The following is a 20,449-nucleotide window of genomic DNA, read 5'->3' as shown; positions in this document are numbered from 1 at the left end:
TATTATTATGTATAAAAAGCTAAGATGCTCTTAAAATACCTTTTTTCTTTTAGTTTGCACTTAATTAAACATCATTTATACATTTCCTTTCTTCAAAAGAACTCCATTATAATTCCCTCCACTTAAGGAACCAAATAGCTTTATTATTCCTCTTCAAGCTTCCCACTGAATGAAGTATATCTTCCTATAATATAAGTAGTGCTCAGCCTCGTTTCCCAGCAACACAAAAACATTCCTTGGTCCTGATCTTTCCGATTTGAAAGTGACTAACTTCGGGAGATTTATACCACTTGCTTGTTAGCCTTTGACAGCGCTGGTTCCAAACAATACTACTCCAACTTCAGTACTAAAGGTGATTAAAGGTACACATCAGGGTACACATCAGGGGATCACACTAAAGGTACACATCAGGGTACACATCAGGGGATCACACTAAAGGCACACATCAGGGGATCACACTAAAGGTACACATCAGGGGATCACACTAAAGGTACACATCAGGGGATCACACTAAAGGTACACATCAGGGGATAACGGGTATTGAAAATACATGAGGGAATTACAACAAACTTCTCCTAAGTTGTCTAAGAATAATAGAAAGCACAACTGTAAAACCTAAATACTCATCAAAACAGAAAATCCATCATAACTATAATAAAAGAATAGCATCAGATAGTCAAATGACAGATCTCTAAGTCACTAGACAAAGGTCAAGACCCAAATTATATACCCAAAATGAGAGCGAAAAAGAGAGAAACATATAAGTCAAATAAACTCAAACCTGGCTTATGCTTACTAAAAAATATACTATTCCACAGATTAATAATTAAACTTAAATTTAAAAAGGAATAAAAATAAACCAACATTTTCAGGGAACAGCCATCACCAATGCCATCTTTCTAATGGCATCTATTTGAGGCTGTATAATATTACGTGCTTAAAACTTTCATACTATCTTTGAACTTCTGGCCAAAGTTTTCCATAAATTCAAAACTGGTTTAAATAAATAATAATTAGAAGCACTAAAATCATGAGAAATAGTTACTTTAACAAAATGTTTGAGGTTTTTTAAGGCCAAAGGAAAGCTACTGAGACTGGTATCAGTCATGAATGATAGAGCCTCAGCTGCATTTAAAAGTATAAATTTCAAAAGCACATATCTGCAATCACCTTGAACAGCAGCAATCAAGGAGGAATATGAAGTCCTCTGAGTTTGAGGATAGCCTGGTCTACAAAGTGAGTTCCAGGCCAACCAGGAATACATGATGATATCATGATTAATATATATATATATAGTTTTTTATTTTTAAATTTTCATACAATATATTTATCATACTATTTTCCATCCCATATATGGGATTGCTTTCCTCATATATCATATAAGTGTTTATCTTATTCTTTCCCTTCCATTATTCCTCCCAGATCCAACCCACCTCCCTACCTACTCAAACTTACGAATGTCATGTTCTTTCTCACCCTCGCTCAAAAAAGAAAGAAAATGAAAACTAATAATAAAAGTAATACAAAAAATTATCAAAGCAAAATAAAATTTGATGCAAAAACAATTGAGTCTTTTTCATATTGACCAACTACACCTGGGCATGGGGCATGCTCTGACATGTGGTTGATGGTCCCCGGTAACACTCCACTGGATAAAACAAGCTTTATACTCCACTAGAGATGGAGCAATGACAAATTCCTAAATGTCAACACAAATGAAAGCTGAAAGGAACAGCAATGAAATTGCAATGCAAACTACACTCATAAAAGCAGTACTCTTCCTAGCTCTTTCTTAATACTAGGATCACTATCCTCAAAGAAGACCTTTTCCTCCCCTGTCTATACACAGAAATCAGCACAGTGGAAAAGAGGACTAATTCCAACCAAGATAGCATGTGATATAAAAGAAACTTAGACAATACACTGTAGACAGAGTTTTCCTGTTCTGCAGCTGCTCTCAAATAATCATGCAGAGTCTTAATATAAATTATAAATGATTTGCAAATAGCCCAGGCTTGTTACAAACTAGCTCTTACAAGTTAACCCATTTATATTAATCTAAGTGCTGCCCCAAGGCTCGTGGCTTTTACTTCTATCCCATTTTGTGTGTCTGACTCATTCTCCACCTGGCTGGCAACTCCTCTGTCTCTACCCTTTGTCATTCCCTCATTTTCAGTTTGGTTTTCCTGCCTAACTCTATCCTATTCAGCTAGTGGACAATCAGCTTATTTATTAAACCAACCATAGTGACATATATTCACACAGTATAAAGAAGGATTATTAAACAACATTTAAAATATTCACAAATGTAGATTTATTACAAAGCCAGAGTTCTAATGTTAATAGAACCTTAGTTCTCTACATACACATTTCCCAAAATCTCTTGAGAACCTTGATTGCATTAACAGCTGCTTCAATATCTACCTCAGTGTCTGACACCAAGACTTATGAAAACAAAGATTTGGTCACAGATGCTCTTGCTTACTGAGCTTTGTCCCCTAAAAATTTAATTCTCTCTAGATTATCTATCACCAGATTCAATCCCAAAGAGCAGCTTTAAAATCTCCACTTGGAATAGCATCTCATCTTAAACCAAAATCAAACCTAACTGACGATATATTACCTAAGCAAACCTAACTGATGACCACTGAAGTAGTAATTCAGGCAGCTTGTTTTATTAATTTCTAACATACCACCTTAAGAGGACAATTGACTACCTAGTGAATGAAATTGAAAGAAAGAAAAAAAAATGGGATGAGGTAACTACAAATAAATCAGTTTCTTTTTCTAGTGTGGCTATTGTTGCTGTGGCACTTTCCACATTTTAGTAAATAGAAAGGTAAAATTCCATTTATTAAGTAAGTAAATATGGCTTATGCCTCCAAAAAACTAAAGTAAAAAAAATTAAACATCTCATCCCTTAGTAATAAGAAGGAAATAATATTGTTGTGAAGCAGAGGTAATGTCAACAAATCAGCAGTATCCCGACACTAACTTTGACATAAAAACAATCACAAAAGGCATTCATAGTAGGTCCACTTAAAATTTTAACAGCAACGGTGACTAAAGCCAGCAAGGCTATAAATTATTGGCCGGGATAAAAAATCATGTTGGGCCTGAAGCAAAAAAAAAAAGTTTTTAAATAGAATAGTTTTCTGAAATAGAAAGCATGTTAAATAGAATTGCCCAAGGACTGTTAGGAAATGAAAAATTACACTAACTGCATTGGGAACATCAACCCGATAACAGCACAATGCACAAATTACAATCTTCTTTGAGGCTGTATTAGACAGGAGAAAGGTTAAGCTGTGTGTGTGTGCACAGTTTTGCCCACCACAGGACCCAACATGATTGAAGAATTACTTGCAAATGTTCCTAGGGACACCCAAACAACTACAGTAATAAATATGTCTAGATTTTAATATTACAGAACAAGCTGGACCAGACCCCAAGTCAATAGATACTTGCAAAAACACCCCTAGAGTGCAAGCCTCTATTCTAAGTTCTAAAGAAAACACCAAAAAACAATAATATGTTCCCTAACTATATTCTTCTATTCTTAAATTCAAGACACACATGCAGCATCCCAGGATGCTAGGTGAGTCAGCACATAATGCAAGGCTGTGCTAAGGCAAAAAAAAAAAAGAAAGAAAAAAAAATGAAGAGAGCAGAAAGGAGGCAGCATTACGGGAACAATCTGAATGACAGCTCTAGATCAAATACCTATAAGAGCCATGTTTTCCCTATTGTTACAAGGTGAACTATCGGGAATTCATACTGGGTGCAAACTATAAAGAAGTATAAACTTTGATACATTTTTTTATCTATAGTAAACAGACATACCTCATGAAGGAAAGACCATAAAACACACACAAGTTCATGCATACTTGAGCCTAAAATGTGGTCAGTGTTTTAAGGGGAACAGAGAAGCAATCTTTCCAAACTTTCTCTCTGTTAACAAGAGATTTGTTCTGTAATAATGCAAGTCATAATGAGTCACCACAGCATCCAAGCGAGATTTGGAGAGCAGAGTTATAAATGGCTATTAATTCATCCAGGTCCAAGTAAAGTGGCACACCCAGAAAGGTCTACAATTAATACAGCCAGGGAGAGTCACAAGATCTTAAACCCTTCACCAAGAAGTAAATAGTTACCAGATTTATTTTGGTGCATATTCTCTGTGCTATGTTTGTGAGTTTGCTTTATAAAACAGAAATAATGCATTTAACATAAGAAAATCTGACATAAAAACCATGCAAATAAATAAGTAAATAAAAAATTAACAAATTTTGTGTTAGCTGCCTCAAAGAATGGAGGGGAAACGTGCCCATGTGCTCACCTCCAGTTAATTATGTGGACTAGTTATTTGTTTATATTTACAATATTATTCCTTTAATTCTCTGAGTATTAAAATACCAGGGTTCAATAACCAGTGAGTCCCTTAGGCAAAATTGTAATCTCTATGTGTCTAATTACCTCTCTTGCAAACACAAAGCTGACTGAATCTTTCTACTTACTTAACTTCCTCTTTATTCTCCTTGTGGGGGTCACGCTCACTCTCCCTCTAAAAGCTCCTGCTTCAAACACATAACCTAAGCATTCCACATGGAACACAGTAGCCACGGGCCACACACTGTTACAGAGCCCAAATGTGCTTTCAGTAGGAAACATACAGATCTGTGAGGCCTAATTGGCAAAAATCTTTAGTATATGATCAGAAAAAAAAAATTTAGTTGCATGTTGGGGTGACATTCTTAATCCAACCCAATGCATTAAATAATAGATATTTAAATGGTTTCATCTACTTTGCCTTTTTATGTGGCTACTAAAAAATTTTAAAGTATACACATGGTTTATGTTATATTACTATTACACAGTGCTGATCTAGGCAAGAAACTTAAAGGGGGCTAAGGAGAAAGCACTGGACACTCATTTCTACCTCTGGAATCCTCCTAGCCAAGTGACACTTGACATAATATCCTCTACTTCCCGATTCATTAAAAAATGGAGTACCTTAGCTTACTTCAGAATTGCTCACTGTCCCTAAAAATAGCCCACTCTTACTTCCAAAATGTGCATGCTGGTTTGTCATCAGATATGATTTACAATGTATTTTACAAGCTTCGGTGCTTACAGAATGTGGCAATTCTTATAAAAGCACATTTTGCAACTGAACCCTTTTTGCAAGGAAACTTTCACATTAAGTAATACAATCCAGGAATAAGGTCACACGATATCTTCACTAATTATTTTAATGAAGATTAATGAATGACTCATCTAGTGCTTTGAATCTCAAGTCTCATTGAACTGCCCACATCCTGAAGGATTAATTCTTCCTTTTACAGAAAAATAGTTTTAGAATGTAAAATGAAGTTCTTGATGGTACCAGTCCCCTTCTTTAACAGGACTGATGATTGCATGAGAATTATACCCAGGCTTATCTACTGTGTTGCCATTCTCTTCTCTAATTGAGCTGCTGGCAGACAGGCAGCCTATTCTACCTGTTATGTTGTGTAGAAGAATGTCTGTGACAAAGAGAATGCTGGAAATAGATTCTGAAAACAAATCAATGAAGAGACCACAACTCAGACGCCTACGCACAGCCTGGAACACGACTTCTGGGGGGTGACATCCCCTGTGTAAGTCACCTTCTGTAGGTTGCCCTAATATTCCAGGTGCAACCATTAAAGTCATAATGCAGCAATAAGAGAAGCAACTTGGATAATGCCAATGACGAAACCTTTTTCCCTACAGCAAGGGTTTTAAAAAGTCATTATGGATTACAAACCAATCTAGTAGTTTGGTTAGTTGGATTAATATAAGGACTGTCTATTTACATTATAGTGAGCTATAATTGTAGAACTTCTCTAAAATCTCACTTCTCCACCCTATATGAAGTTTCACAACCTTTGTCAAATCAATGTGCTAACAACAGTTACATTTCAACATCTAGCCTATTTCTTTGGAAACTGATGTGCTCCAATTGCTAGCAGCATTTCTAGAACAATCAATTCTGATAAACATCAAAGTAAATATTAAGACTGAAATAAACCAAAGGCCAATTTCAGTAAGATAAAAAGAAGCTAATTTTGGAAATATTGCTATTACCTTAGTTAAGATTTAACAAGTTCACTCCTACAATTAAGAACATCTGAAAAAGTTTTACATGATCAACCTATCATTTAAATCAAGCAAAAAAGATAAACTGAGTAAAAGCAGGTTTTAAAAAATATATTTCTTATAGTATTTATCCAATAAGTACATAATAGAGCCAAAAAACACTGTAAGCATATCACTTAAAACCTTGTAATATTTTAAATCAAATTAAGATTATGAATTGAAGTCTACACAAATTCTCTACAACTAGAATATAAATCAATAATATTCTGAAGTGATACAAAAATAAGAAAATTAAAAATTGAAAAAGAAACAATAAAAGTATCTGCGGTTAAATTATATATTTGCCAGGTTTTCCCTTTTAGCTGTCTAAAGATAACAAGCAGAAGTTTTTCTAAGACATTATAAATAAGAAAAGTGATTGACTATTTCATCCTCATGCTATGAACAAACTGGAATATATTACAACTATAACTGCTAATATACTTCAGTTAGAGTTGAGCAATGACCAGCATGTTATAATGTAAAATGAGCCAATAAACATTCACAGCCACTAAATTAAACTTCACGTAATCCTTTTTGTTATACAAAAGTTAGCTCAAAATGAAAAACAGACTTAAATATACTATGTAAAACAACAGTACCTTTAGAAAAATAACTTCAATCTTTAGAGCTAGAAGTGTATTCATAAGAACAAAAATAACATAACTATATTCTTTAAATAAAAGGGTTCAATACATAGTACTTCAAAATGAAAATGTGTGTGTGTGTGTGTGTGTGTGTGTGTGTGTGTGCTTGAAAGACCATACATATTTAGATGAAATCATAAGCTACAAGGCTGAGGGGAAATATTTGTGACCCATATTAATGACAAAGGACTCATAGGTGGGATATGCAAAGAACTCTGACTCTCAAAGAGTTTTTGTTTAAAGGAAAGAACAGTAATCTAGTTTTAAAACTAAACCAAATAAAGGCATTTCAACAAATAGAGCACACAGATAGCAAGTGACTCAATGAATATGATCTTAACAAGCTATGAAAAAAATTAAAATTATGACTACATATACTTATGTAACTATTGGAAGACTAATAAAATATAGTGTCAATCTGGACAAGGAATCAGATAAAACTGGGTTCTTCATAGATGATAAGACAGAAAATGATAAACTTCGGAAAGTAGTTTTACAACTACTTATAATACTAAACATATACTTATTACATAATCAGTCTTGATTCATCCCCAACAAATAAAATATGTACATGAAGGTTCATATCATTTTAGTAAAATAATTCTAATATCTAAAACTTGGAAACAACGCAAACGCCCTTCAACTGGTAAATAGATAAATAAACTGGGCAGATGGTACTCCCACATGATGAAATACTACTCAGTGACAAAAAGAAACAAATTATTGCTAAGTGCAATAGGCTAGATCTCAAAGGCACTACGCTAGGAGAAGAAAAGAAATATCAGTCTCAAAAATTTGCATATGATATAATTCATATAGTATTCTCAAAAGGAAAAAAGTTATAGAGCTAGAAACTAGGTCAGTAATTGTCAAATTTAGGAATGGTGAAAGAGTAGTAATGTGAATTTTATGCATGAGAAATTTCTTTGTGGTACCAGACAATTCTATATCTTTGCCACAGTGACAGTTTCATTAATATACACATCGATAAAACCATGAATATGTAGACACGCACAAGAATAAACATCTAAAGCCACGAAGACATAGACACGCACAAGAATAAACATCTAAAACCATGAAGATGTAGACATTCACAAGAATAAGAATCTAAAATCATGAAGAAGTAGACATACACAAAAATAATTATTGTAAAACTGAAGAAATGGGAATACGGGCCCTGGATTGCATCAGTCTCAACTTCCTGGTATTGGTACCATACTATAGTTATGCCACAGAACACCACAGGGGCAAACCTGGTGAAAGCTACAGAAGCCTTCTTTGTGCTGTTTTTGAAACTTCCTGTGAGTCTTTATTTGGCTGAAATGAAATGGTTTTAAATACAATTTGAAATTCTTTCATAAATGTCCTATGAGTTTATAAGTAGTATTAACCTGCTACACACAAATGTCAGTTTGATAAAAGTTATTTCTGCACAAAAATTGTGCCTAATTGTAGTTGACTGTTCAATGACTTCACTAAAATGAATAGGAATAAGTTATTCCCTTGTTTCAAATATCTTTTAAAAGTCAAATTTATTTTAAAAGTATCTTAAAATCATCAAATATCATCAATAACAAAAAAAACAGAAAAAGGCAGGATCAGAAAATTAATTTTTCATACTAAAAGTCATGAATAACATGCTAAGACTAAACCTTCATTTTCTAACTTTTTAGTGCACATCGTATTTTTTTCGTCTTACACATTAGTCTTATTTTCAAAGTTCTCCTGGCTATTAGTAAACTCGGTGTGATCATCTGTCTAGCATCCAGAGTTCAGGAGGAAGAAAATCCCTGCAGCTGTTTGATGCTCAAGAATATGAACACTTTCCAGTCAGATGAAAGAGGAGAAAAGACAGGAGGGGAGATCAAGAGACAGTGAGTCTGGATTTCTGCAGACTAGCATTTACCTCTTTCCATGAAAGGAGCTCTATGCTTCTTATGTCCCAGGACTCATCCTGCCTTCAGCTGACAGACAACTGGCAATTGCCTCATCATTTCCACCCCAAATTAAGGATCAAAGTTGAAACTTGCTCTTTTCCTTCTCTATTAGACTGTGATTAAAACTGCCACCTGCCTCACCTCACTAGCCCAATCCCCTCTACAGGGGAGAGAGAACAATTCCCTGAAGAAAGAACAGAGTTAATTAGGAAAACAAGGAGCAGTGGGGAATTTAAGGTCTTGGCTTGATTGCAGAAAACAGTACTAAAGAACCTAACCAGAATAAAATGTAGTGAAAATAATATTTAAGATGAAAAGTTATGTAATACCTGCAAGTTACAGCATATTACGCATCTTTACATACATTTTTGGTCCTCAAGAGATCCTAAAAAGTATATTTCCATGTTTTTTCCACTGAGTGAGAAAGTGACATCCTTGGATTCAAATCTATTTGGCAGTTTAAACAGCAAGGATCTTCTCTGTGTCTTGTTATTAAACTTTGTAACACAACCACTCCACAGTATTTTTATATTTAGCATGTAATGGACCTAAGTTTAGAGCCCAAATTATTTGGATTATTTGAACATAAAAAGCTATAACTAGGCCGGGCAGTGGTGGCGCACGCCTTTAATCCCAGCACTCAGGAGGCAGAGGCAGGCGGATCTCTGGGAGTTCGAGGCCAGACTGGTCTACAAGAGCTAGTTCCAGGACAGGCACCAAAGCTACAAAGAAACCCTGTCTCGAAAAACCAAAAAAAGAAAAAAGAAAAAGAAAAGCTATAACTACTAAAATGCAGAACAACTGAACATGGAGTCTCCAAGTAACACTAAATGAACTCCATGGATTGTATTTATTTATTTGTGTTGGGGGAGGGTAGGTGGGCATGTCAGTTACTATCGTAATTAAAACACAAGAGGCCATGAATTTAAGAGGGAATGGGAGAATGAGGGAGGGTAGTAAGGCAAAGGGGGAAGTGATATATTTTAATTAAATGTTTTACTTGGAAAAATAAAAGTTTAAATAAAACAAAAAAATCACAGACAATAAAATCAATCAAGCATTATAAGTCAGTCACCATCACTAAACAGATCAGAGAATATACAATGAGATTATTAGACAGATCAATACATGTACATTGAAGAACTACTTATGTTTAAGGTTAACCTTTTGCTGAGGTTTCAGGTTCCTATTGGCCCCAACAAAAAAACTAAATTGGACTTTGTTTATTAAACATAAAAGCAGCCTGGATTCAAAACAAGAACAAATGCTGATGAGCAGACATGATCACAAGGAAAGAATTCTTTGGAGAGAAAGAGAGAAGGAATGCTGACTTCAGGTGAAAGGTACCTGGTATCCACAATCCCCTCAGAAAAACAGACTTTCATTCATTCATGCTCTGCTAATTGAAACCTAATACATTCATGTGGGATTCTCTTCTGCATGCTATGAATATGTTTTATTACCATTGGTTAATAAATAAGCTGCTTCGGCCTATGGCAGGACAGAATATAACCAGGCTGGAAGAGAATACTTAGAGAGAGTAGGCGAAGTCAGAGAGACACTAGGTAGCTGCCAAAGGAGAAAGATACCAGATAAGCCATAGCCTTGTGGTGATACACAGATTAACAGAAATGGGTTAAGATGTAAGAGCTAGCTAGAAATATGCATGAACCAATGGCCAAACAGTGTTGTAATTAATATAGTTACTATGTGATTATTTCGGTCTGGCTGACCCAGAAACAAAAACAAACGTGCAGTCTCCGTTTACAGTCCATGCTTTCAAGTAAGAAAGCTACGGCACTCCTCACTCACAGGGCTGTGTAATCATCTAACTGATTGCCTCGGGCCCAGCGAAGTGAGAGCTGAAAGGAAGCCTCTAAGAAGTTCCCATTCAAGAAAGGATTTATTCCGAGGTGGTGCAGAGGTGGTGCAGCTGGCGCCGGAGCCTATTCTAAACAGAATGTTCTATTATTTCATTCTATGACACTCTGAAAATGAGAAGAGGTCAGAGACTTTTGGTCACCCCTCTCGATAACTCAAGAGTGTTTCTGGAATGATGACAGATCTCCGTTGCAAAGAGCAAATGAGTCTACCAGTACAAAAAAGCAGGTCAGCTACATCTCACAGCTGTTTTTTGTTTTTGTTTTTTCCTGCCTTCTAAGACCACTGACAATTGACTCTCTTCAGAATCCAGTTTGGCTGGGTGCTGAGGGGGGAAAAGTACACCATTAAGTCTCATTTAAAATTTGTATTCTGTGAGCAACAATTGTAGATATGATGACTGACACGCCTAGTACAAATAACCTTGGCTATGTCTTGACACGTGTGTGAGATCATGCTATGAGACACAAGGAACAAATGCATGGAGCAGACATCGTAAAACATGCAAAACCACAGCATGATCTGAGACCAGACCAAATTCATACCATACAGTAAAGCAGAATGTGCTGCTAACCCTTCAAGCTGGTATTCATAGTGTGTTTAATGCCTATTTGATATAATATAGTCTGTTATTTAATCAAAGACACAAGAAGTTTTGCTTAATAATTTACTTGCACCAAGATATAAGACTCACTATTACAAAAAAGAACGGACTTTGTCTGTGTTCTTGACATGTCAAGACCATGGTTTCAAGAAGCCAAAAAGGATTCTGTAATATACAATGCTAAAGAGAAGGGACATACAGAACAAATTGTCATAAACATCTTAAGAATAGTTTTAGTAGGAACGAGAGAGATGGCTAAGTGAATGAGAGCACTTGCTGGCACCTAGGAGACCGAGTTCGGTTCCCAGCATCCATATAGGGTGACTTACAAACTGACTGTACCACCAGCTTCAAGAGATCCATGGACCCCCACACACATAGCATTCACTCACTCTCAAAGACACACCCACACCCACACAGAGTCCCATAAATAAATAAAAAATAATAGAAACTGAATAAAGAATACTTTTAATAAAGAAAGATTAGTCCCAGCTCAGCCCTACCAACTGTTTCATTGGCAATCCAGGAAAACTGTGTATCCCCCTCTAAGTAGATAATTTTTAGAAGATAAAATATCATAATATACACTTAAAATACGTAAAGTTTAAACAAAGAATACTGACTACTGGCAGAACAATTGTATTTATCTGAGCAAAGTTCAAAAATGCCAGCCCTCTGTTTCAGGAAAGGGTAAGCCAAACCAACCAGTCTCAACCTGTGAATCATAAACATTGGAACATATATTTCCTATGACCACAACCCACAGGTTGAGAACCACTGGCTTAGCTGATCATCTTCTACATAAAGGGCTCAGTGTTAGGCAAAAACTAAACACAAATCATAGCTGCACTTTCTCTTTTCCAGGCTACTAGAACTGAGAATGAAATTTCAAAACAAATCCTTCATAATCCTAGATCACTGAATGATCTGTGAGGAGAACCCTCGGGCCAACTCCCAATGCCAAGCATGATGTGGGCAATCAAATGTTGTAATCACTCATAAGAACGAATTGGAGTACAACAGCAAGTTTCACAGAATTAGAAAGAGCAAAGTAGAAAATATCACATTAGGAGGCAATCGATGAGGCGGCGAACACATACTATTGCATTTACATTTTATGTAACTCACACTCCGCACTGGATTTGGAATTCTCACAGAAGGTGAAAAGAACATGTAAAACAGAATTCCAAGTGAAGCAATGGTGAGTGGGAAAATGAGTGTTGATCCATCAGTGAGAAGAAAAGGCCTCCCCGTCACCATGCTTACATACTGATGATTGTACCTCAAAGTTTCTGCATTATTTAATAAGCACACCTATCGTGTTAGGCCAAGCACATACTAGACACTTGGGTTACTAAAAATTAAGATGAAAATAAAATAAGTATCTTCTACTATTACTGTGGCTTCAACAACATGCTGTGATGTGGGAGGGTCATCTGTCTATGTGTTACTTTCATTGGTTAATAAAGAAACTGCCTTGGCCCTTTGATAGGACAGAAAATTAGGTAGGCAGAGTAAACAGAAAGGAATGCTGGGAAGAAGGAAAGTTAGGCAATCGCCATGCCTCTCCTCTCTGGGCAGATGCCATGGAGCCAGACACCAGATCAGACCTATTCTCAAACTCTAAATGGCTCACTGGCGTGGGCCACTTTTGGTAAGCAGAACTGGCGCTGCGGGATGAACCGAAGCTGAATCTTTCCCGGTAAGCCACCACCTCGTGGTGCTACACAGATTATTAGAAATGGGTTGACCAAGATGTGAAGTTAGCCAAGAAGAGGATAGATATAATGGGCCAAGCAGTGTTTAAATGAATACAGTTTATGTGTTGTTATTTCGGATGTTAAGCTAGCCATGCAGGGAGCCAGGCAGGACAAAAAGCAGGCCTGCCCGCGGCTCCTTACTACAGTACTGTAGCAGGATAACTTATAAAAAGTAAAAACATATCTCCTCACAGCTCAGGACGCTGAGGAGTCAAACACAAGTTGGCAGTGGTTGAAGCTGTCCAGCAATGGCTGCTCTCTGCTTCCCAGGTGGCACCTTGTTACTTTCAGTCACCAGAAAGTGGGAATGCAATGCTCTCACAAGGAGAAGTGCCAAAAGGCAAAATTACATCAAAGGGTTTCTAGTTTTTTTAATTTTAAATTAGTTTTTAACTTTTTTTTTGAGAGTTTCTTATTTGTATACAATGTATGGTTGCAACATTTCTCCTCTTGGCCTCCTCCCATTCCTGCTGGCCTCTTTACCTTCTCTTCCCAAGAAGCCCCATCCTATGCTTATGTCTTTGGGGTGGGTATGCATATGTCTATGTTGTGCAAGTGGTCACATCCCGTGTGTTCATGACAGCCACAAAAAAGTAATTTCCAAAGATGGAAATTTACAGTATGGTTCCCTGTCTTCTGGCTCTGACAGCCAATTCCCCATCTTCTGCTGTGTTCCCTGGACCTTAGAATGGGTGACATGGATGTCCCCATAAATCCCTTCTTTCATTAGACTTCCCCACTACCAAACAAAGCATCTTGACTATATCATAGGCATGTCTATGAGGTCCCAGCTCTTTTTTGTTGTTGTTGTTTGTTTGCTTGTTTGTTGTTTTTTGAGACAGGGTTTCGCTATAGTTTTAGAGCCTTTCCTGGAACTAGCTCTTGTAGACCAGGCTGGCCTCGAACTCACAGAGATCAGCCTACCTCTGCCTCCCGAGTGCTGGGATTAAAGGCGTGCGCCACCACTGCCGCGGCGGGCCCAAGTTCTTTATACAGCATACTAGTTAGCACCTGAATCTTACAAAGGACACATTTCAAATCATGGCAATCCATGACCATGACGACACTATGAAAAAGTTTTTATTCTTCAACAGTTGACAATAAAAGCCACCACAGCCAAATGCCAAATTACTATCTGACAAGCCTAAATGGAACATGTGTGCTGGAAAATGTCAATTACCCAGAACCAAGGACAGAGTCGTGTCCTGGTCACAGTGAAGCACAGAGGGACCCACTGGGCCAGACTTCTCACCATGAACACTGGATTCTCTCGCTTCTTTATTCTGGCCTTTGTTCTTCTCATTAATTTTGACAAACCATGAAAGATGACTATAATTGCTTCAATCCCTGTGGAGCTGAGTATGAAGTATACAAAAGAAAAAAGGGGATAATGATGTTTGTCTGCTTGTGGCCATTGAAAACTGGAAACAGGGAGCGGGCAAACATTACCGCAACCCTCGCTTTAGAATTTCTTTCAGGGCATTTTACAAACCACACATGCAGAGTCACTGAAAAATTAAGGACCTCCAAGAAAGCTGGCCATCACCCTGTGTTTGAATTTGTAAGTTCATTATAATAAAGTGGTTTTTATATTAAAAACCAGTATCTATGGTGAGAATACATGAAAGAATGAGGCAGACAGGAGGCTCATTGCTTTGATTTTTGACCCATGTAAATGGTTCCATACAAAAATATAGAAATAAAAGATAAATTATTTGTTTTTGTTTGAAAAAATCAGTTATTTCAAAATCAGATCAAGTGTTTGAATGTCAAGGGTGGCCTGAAAACTCTCTTAGCACAGACCGGCACATTCTGGATGAAATTTTACCAATCTCTTCCCCAGTACTTAATCTAAGGGCATCACTACATGCTTAAAGTGAGTGTCGGTCCAGCCTGGTGACTTTCAGGAGGGCTCACTCCTTCAAATATGTCAAATCTGGAATACACTGCTTATGATGTCTACAAATGTTTGAGAATCTTTAGAGTAGCAGTTTTGTTCATCAGCTTCATACTAGAAAGTTAGTTAAGTGAATGTGCTAAATAACATGACAAAACAAGGACAGAAACTTAAGGTTTCTTTGTGTTTTCAAATCAAATCATGTCCATCATCACCAATGCCCCTAGCTAGTTATAGAAATTTTTTTTATAAAAAAAAAAAGACATTGTAGAATCAGCTGCCATGTTAGCGTTGATGGTCATAGTATCTGGGCTTTAGAGAAGAAACTGGTATCACAAATGTGACCATGGCTGGGCAGTGGTGGCACATGCCTTCAATCCCAGCACTCGGGAGGCAGAGACAGGTGGACCTCTGTGAGTTCAAGGCCAGCTTGGTCTACAAGTTCAGGAACAGACTCCAAAGCCACAGAGAAACCTTGTCTGGGGGGAGGGGGGCGGTGTAAAAAGTGACTATGACAAAACACTTGAAATTGGATCATAATCGCTCCAGTTAGAATAGAAGTTATTTTTAGCCTGGCAGTGGAGGCACAAACCTTTAATCGCAGCACTCAGGGAGGTAGAGGCAGGAGAAATTCTGTGTGTTTAAGACCAGCCTGTTTAAGACTGATCGAGTTTTGGGACAGCCAGTGATACACAGAGAACCACTGTCTAGAGAGAAAAAAAAAAGTTATTTTCATTTTAAAACTAAATCTGAGCTGATCATAATTGTTAGATTCCAATAGAGGGAAGCATGGTCGAGAGCAGTTAAAACTAAAGGCTTTTGGATTGAGTTCTACAAGTTGGTTATCCACACTCTCCTCCCTCTCCTGGGAGAGGTCAAACGCCCGCGAGTGTTGCCCTACGGACACTCTTCAATGTTGGTTTAAGAGGGAAATTTGATCAAAGACGAGACGAGCAAACACTGGGGAATAATAGTGTCCGCCTGAGACACTGCACCAGCCCTGCTCGGAAGTAAACCACCAAGTTTGAAAGGCACAATCGCACGCTTGGCGTCAGAGAGTGCCTGAAAGTGTCACAGACGGGGGCTGGGCGGCCCCGGAGCGGCCCGACCGGACACGTAGGACACGGCGCGCGGCCGCGGAGTGCGCGCGAACGGGGCGGACGTGCGGGAAGCGGCGGACGCCGCAGGACAAACGGAGCGAGGCCAGAGCCACGCCCACCCACGATTGGCCCGCGCGAGGGGCGGGGCCTCGCGGAAGGGAGGAAGGCAGCGCGCTCGCGCTCCGCCAGGCCGGCCGGCCCCGGGGCGGAGGGCGGTGGCCGGGGTCCCTCCGGTACCTGCGCTGGAAGTCCGGAGCGAAGGGCTTCAGGTACGGGTCGATCTCCAGGAGTCGGGCCAGCTCGGGCACGTCGGCCAGGGCGGCCTCCAGATGAGCTTCCGAGCCCTTGTCAGCTGCCGCCGGAGCCGCCATCTTCGCCGCAGCCAGAGTAGCCGAGGCCCGAGAGGGTCGAGCGGGCCGAGCGGGCCGAGCGGGCCGAGCCGGAGAGCGAGCGGCGGGGCGGAGCCGGGCGAGCCTAGGCGAGCCACCGCGGACTCGCCCTTTATAGCCGCCCAGCGGGGCCGGGGTGAGCCCGGGACGCACGTCCCCAGCACAGGCCCCCGCCCACTCACGCGGCCGGCACCTGGGTCTCGGAGCGGGGCTGGCCGGCCACCGAGAGGCGGGTCTCCCCCCTCCCTTCCCCTTCCTGTCCCGTTGTCTTCACTCCTGACACAACTTTCTGCTCTGGTTGCTGAGTTCGTGCTAGCGGTGGTGACCAAAAACAAAATAGGAAATTCACCAGGAGAACAGTAAAATGTAGATGACGTTAAACTGTTGAGTGTTTTAATGTCCCTTAACTGTCGTACGTTTACTGTGTCTAATGAATTTAACCGAGACGGTTTTTGGCGATTGCGTGAATAGTCCGGTATAAGAAGCCACAGCAAGAAAAAGAACTTTCATACAGCCAACAACGAATCAGAAAGGCGTTTGTGTTTCCGCAAGCTTTTCACCCTCAAAACTGCCTTTGATGAGATAGGACCAGGAGAATATCATTAAACTGAACTCACTCTCCTGTTTAATGGCAGTGATAAAACAAGACATTGCTCCTCGGGCCGAACGCCCAACTATAACTTCCTTGTGTCCTTTCAGTTCAGTGGTTCCTTTTTAAGAGTACAGAATTGGGGACCTGGTGACATGATGGCTCACTAGATAGAAGGTTCTTGCCAACACGGCAGATAAACCACATTGTGGAAGGAGGGATCAGCTCTGCCATGATGTCTCCTGGCACTTGTGCACTGACACACAGGCATATATTCATGCGTGCATACGATAATAAAGAAGAATAATGCAGAACTGGACAGCAGGAGAAATGGACTGTAGTGTTTAAGAGGTGGCAAGTTACTTTGTACTCAAAACTAAAGAGATTTGAGTATAGAGGAAAGAAAGGAGAAGATAAATTTGGTCAGAGCTCTCCTGAAATGAGTTTTTATCACTTTTAAACGGGAAGACATCACCCATACACTCATTCTTACCTACTCCCTGTTTTCAAACTGGCAAGTTTCTCAAACTGAAGTCGATATTGAATTAATTACATATCTTGGTGAAAATGCATCCTGAGATTGGACTCCATTTACCAGAATACATTTTTAACTACTTCCAGATGCTGCTGCTGTTGCAGGTTTTACATCTTTTGAATAGCTAAACTCTACACTGTAAGTCAAATAATGCCATTAACACTTTAAATGCCATGCTATTTCACTTAGGGTGAAATATAAACTTGGCTTTCCTTAAAACATTTATGCAATCTGGATTTACTACCATTATCATCCAGTTTTCTTGTTCCGCAGTGGCATGGACTTTCCTGAAAGCAGTAGAATTCTGTGACCACTGAGGTTGCTGTCTTGTCTGTGGGGAATTCTCTTCCTTGGTGGGCTCTCTCTGGCCAGTTTCTTTCTAGCCATCATTCAGGTTTCATTAGAAATGATAGCTCATCTCCGAATCCCATACTTCTTTCGGAATAGACTATTTCGGCCCTCCTCTTCTGTGCAACAGTGAACACAGCATGGGGTCTGTATTAATCTTTAAAATATAAGCTCCACAAGAGCAGGAACCTACTCTACCACAAGTTCCATATGCCAGCCACTTGCCCACATAGTCCAGCTAATTGGGACTTTGTGTCCCACTGTCACGTCACGGTCTCATGGAGCTGGAGCACCAGAATTAATACGGATCAAATGCACATGTTCAGTTCTGGTGTTAAAGGGATGCCATTCGGTACTGCCATATAAGCAGCCATGGGGGAACAGCACTCCAGGCAAAGAGTTTCTGACATGGGGAATTGAGCTGCTCAGGTTAGAAAGAAAGGAGGAAAGGGAAGAAGAGAAAGGAAACCAGTGTGTGTGGTATCCAGAGAAGCAGGAGATACCAGGAAGTGAGCTAGTGCCAGAGACATGTTTGATCTTGTAGAATCTGTAATTTTAGCCAAAAACTAGACAGCAATAATATGTAGAAGAGAAGATGGTGCTTTGACTAGAATGAGGCGATGGAATGAAGGTAAGGAATTTATGGTGAATGCCCATGGTACGCTGACATAATTTAGAATTCATTTTTAGTTCCTCCAGCCAAACCTCCAGCCACAGGCTTTTGACCTTGCTTATATTATCTGATGAGTTCCTTCTGTAAAGCAAGCCTCAAGACCTATAGGAAATGTGTTGTTTGTACCAATTAGTTCTGTCCTTGTGCCACCACTTTGCACAACCTTGTGTGCTAAGTAGCGTGACATGCGAGGTACAAACTAAGAAGATACTTAATGACATTTTCTCAGTACCTGTGTTGTGTCTTCTACAAATGTGTGGAGGTGGAGGGAGGTGGTGCTTTCAGCTTATCCCAGTCTGATTTCTCCAAGTCCTACAAGGATGTGTTATCGTCAGCAATAGGAACTTCCTGTTGCTGGTTGGTACTGGCACACGCTTTTAATCTCAGCACTTGGAGGCAGAAGCAGGCAAATCTCTGAATTCAAGGCCAGTCAGGTCTGTTGAGAAACCCTCCTTGTCTCCAAGCAAACAAAAAAGAGATTCCTGTCTAGTTCCAACTTTCAGCCAATATCAGTGGCAATGACCCTTGTGATTTGTCAATCCTGAGAGGTGCCTTTAGCCAGCAGCTCATTGGGAGATAGCCAGTCTCCAGCACTTTGATTTTAATAACTTATGTCTGGGAGATTCTTTTCCACCTCTACAAGTTGCCTTCATTGGGGCTTTCTGCCTGCTTTGCTTAATTCGCAGTTGCTTCTCCAAGTCTGTAAACTAGCATTATATAATCAAGTTTCACGAAGGGTGAATTTTATCTCTGAAGGCCCACTACCACCCATTTCTAGAAATTAAAAATTGGCCTTGGGACTTAACATCTAAGGAAATATTAAAATAAGACATGAGGACTATCAAATACAGCATGGAACGTTCTCATCACTTGTATCAGTTGCTATGAATTGCTTCCTGGCTCAGGGAGCTATGCTGGATGCAGCAGCATGAATAAATAAATAAATGGTCTCCCTTATTTAATTCTGTAATCTGTAATCGCCAAGCTGCTCTGCTTTTTCCCCCTAGGGTGATGCTTTTTCATCCTTAGTGCTGATGTCTATCTTTTTACTCCTTAAAGCCAGAAAGGGCAGGTTTTTATCCTGTGGAGGTGCCTTGAGGGGAAAGGGGAAGCAGGGCTGTGTTCTTACCTGCTAGACCTGCAGTTCAAGCCAAATTCCTAGATCTAGCAGGCTCTGGGCCAGAAACATAGCCTTTACCTTTCTGTCAGCCAAACTTGGCTACTGAAAAAGCTTCAGGTGTAGGTGAAAAGTCTCTACTCCCAGGAAACTTTGTTGCAGGATAAAAACACACAGAGCATATTTTTGGGAAATGGTTGTCCAACATAGGACAAAAATATTTTCTCCTATACTGTTTTCTTATTTACTGTGTCCATGAACTGTAGTTCTCACTTCTAAAAATTCCACATATGTTTTTAGACTCCTGCTGGTTTTCCCCCTCAGAACTCCAGCTAGACAGAAGTCTTGCTATATCTGCCATTGGGTGTTCTGAATAAACCCTTTTTTTTCCTCCCCCTTTGTTTCTTCGAGATTTCTTTAGCACTTTATAAACCTGATTTAGTCACTAATCTAAATTGTTTTTATCTGTCACAACACTTTTGCCCCTTAAAGATCATATTCAGGCCGGGCGATGGTGGCGCACGCCTTTGATCCTAGCACTCAGGAGGCAGAGGCAGGTGGATCTCTGTGAGTTCGAGACCAGCCTGGTCTACAGAGTTAGTTCCAGGACAGGCTCCAAAGCCACAGAGAAACCCTGTCTCGAAAAACCAAAAAAAAAAATCATATTCAGTCATGGGGGTTCAGCAAAAACACTAAAGTTCCAACTCAGTCCTAAAATCCCTACTCAATTAGCTTCTTTACTGTCAATAAAGTTCTTTAAGGCCTTTTGAAGTGGACATCACATACCACTTCTCTCTTGCCCATTTCTCTGAG

At 39.4% G+C, this 20,449-nt stretch overlaps 1 protein-coding gene across 1 annotated transcript in view; it reads right to left on the bottom strand.

Moving 5' to 3' along the window:
- The window catches only part of Gbe1 (1,4-alpha-glucan branching enzyme 1), a 245,510-nt gene extending 228,937 nt beyond the window's left edge, over window positions 1-16,573 (bottom strand). The window contains exon 1 of the mRNA XM_075953332.1: window positions 16,223-16,573. Within this exon, the coding sequence (XP_075809447.1) occupies window positions 16,223-16,356 (134 nt within the window). The 5' untranslated portion in view covers window positions 16,357-16,573. The remainder of the gene's footprint in view (window positions 1-16,222) is intronic.
- Between the last annotated feature and the right edge of the window lie 3,876 nt (window positions 16,574-20,449).

Source organism: Microtus pennsylvanicus, chromosome 1 (assembly GCF_037038515.1).
Source record: "Microtus pennsylvanicus isolate mMicPen1 chromosome 1, mMicPen1.hap1, whole genome shotgun sequence".
In the NCBI taxonomy this organism is placed as follows: Eukaryota; Metazoa; Chordata; class Mammalia; order Rodentia; family Cricetidae; genus Microtus; species Microtus pennsylvanicus.
Note: the sequence above shows the minus strand (reverse complement) of the source record. Positions and strands in the feature narration are given on the sequence as shown.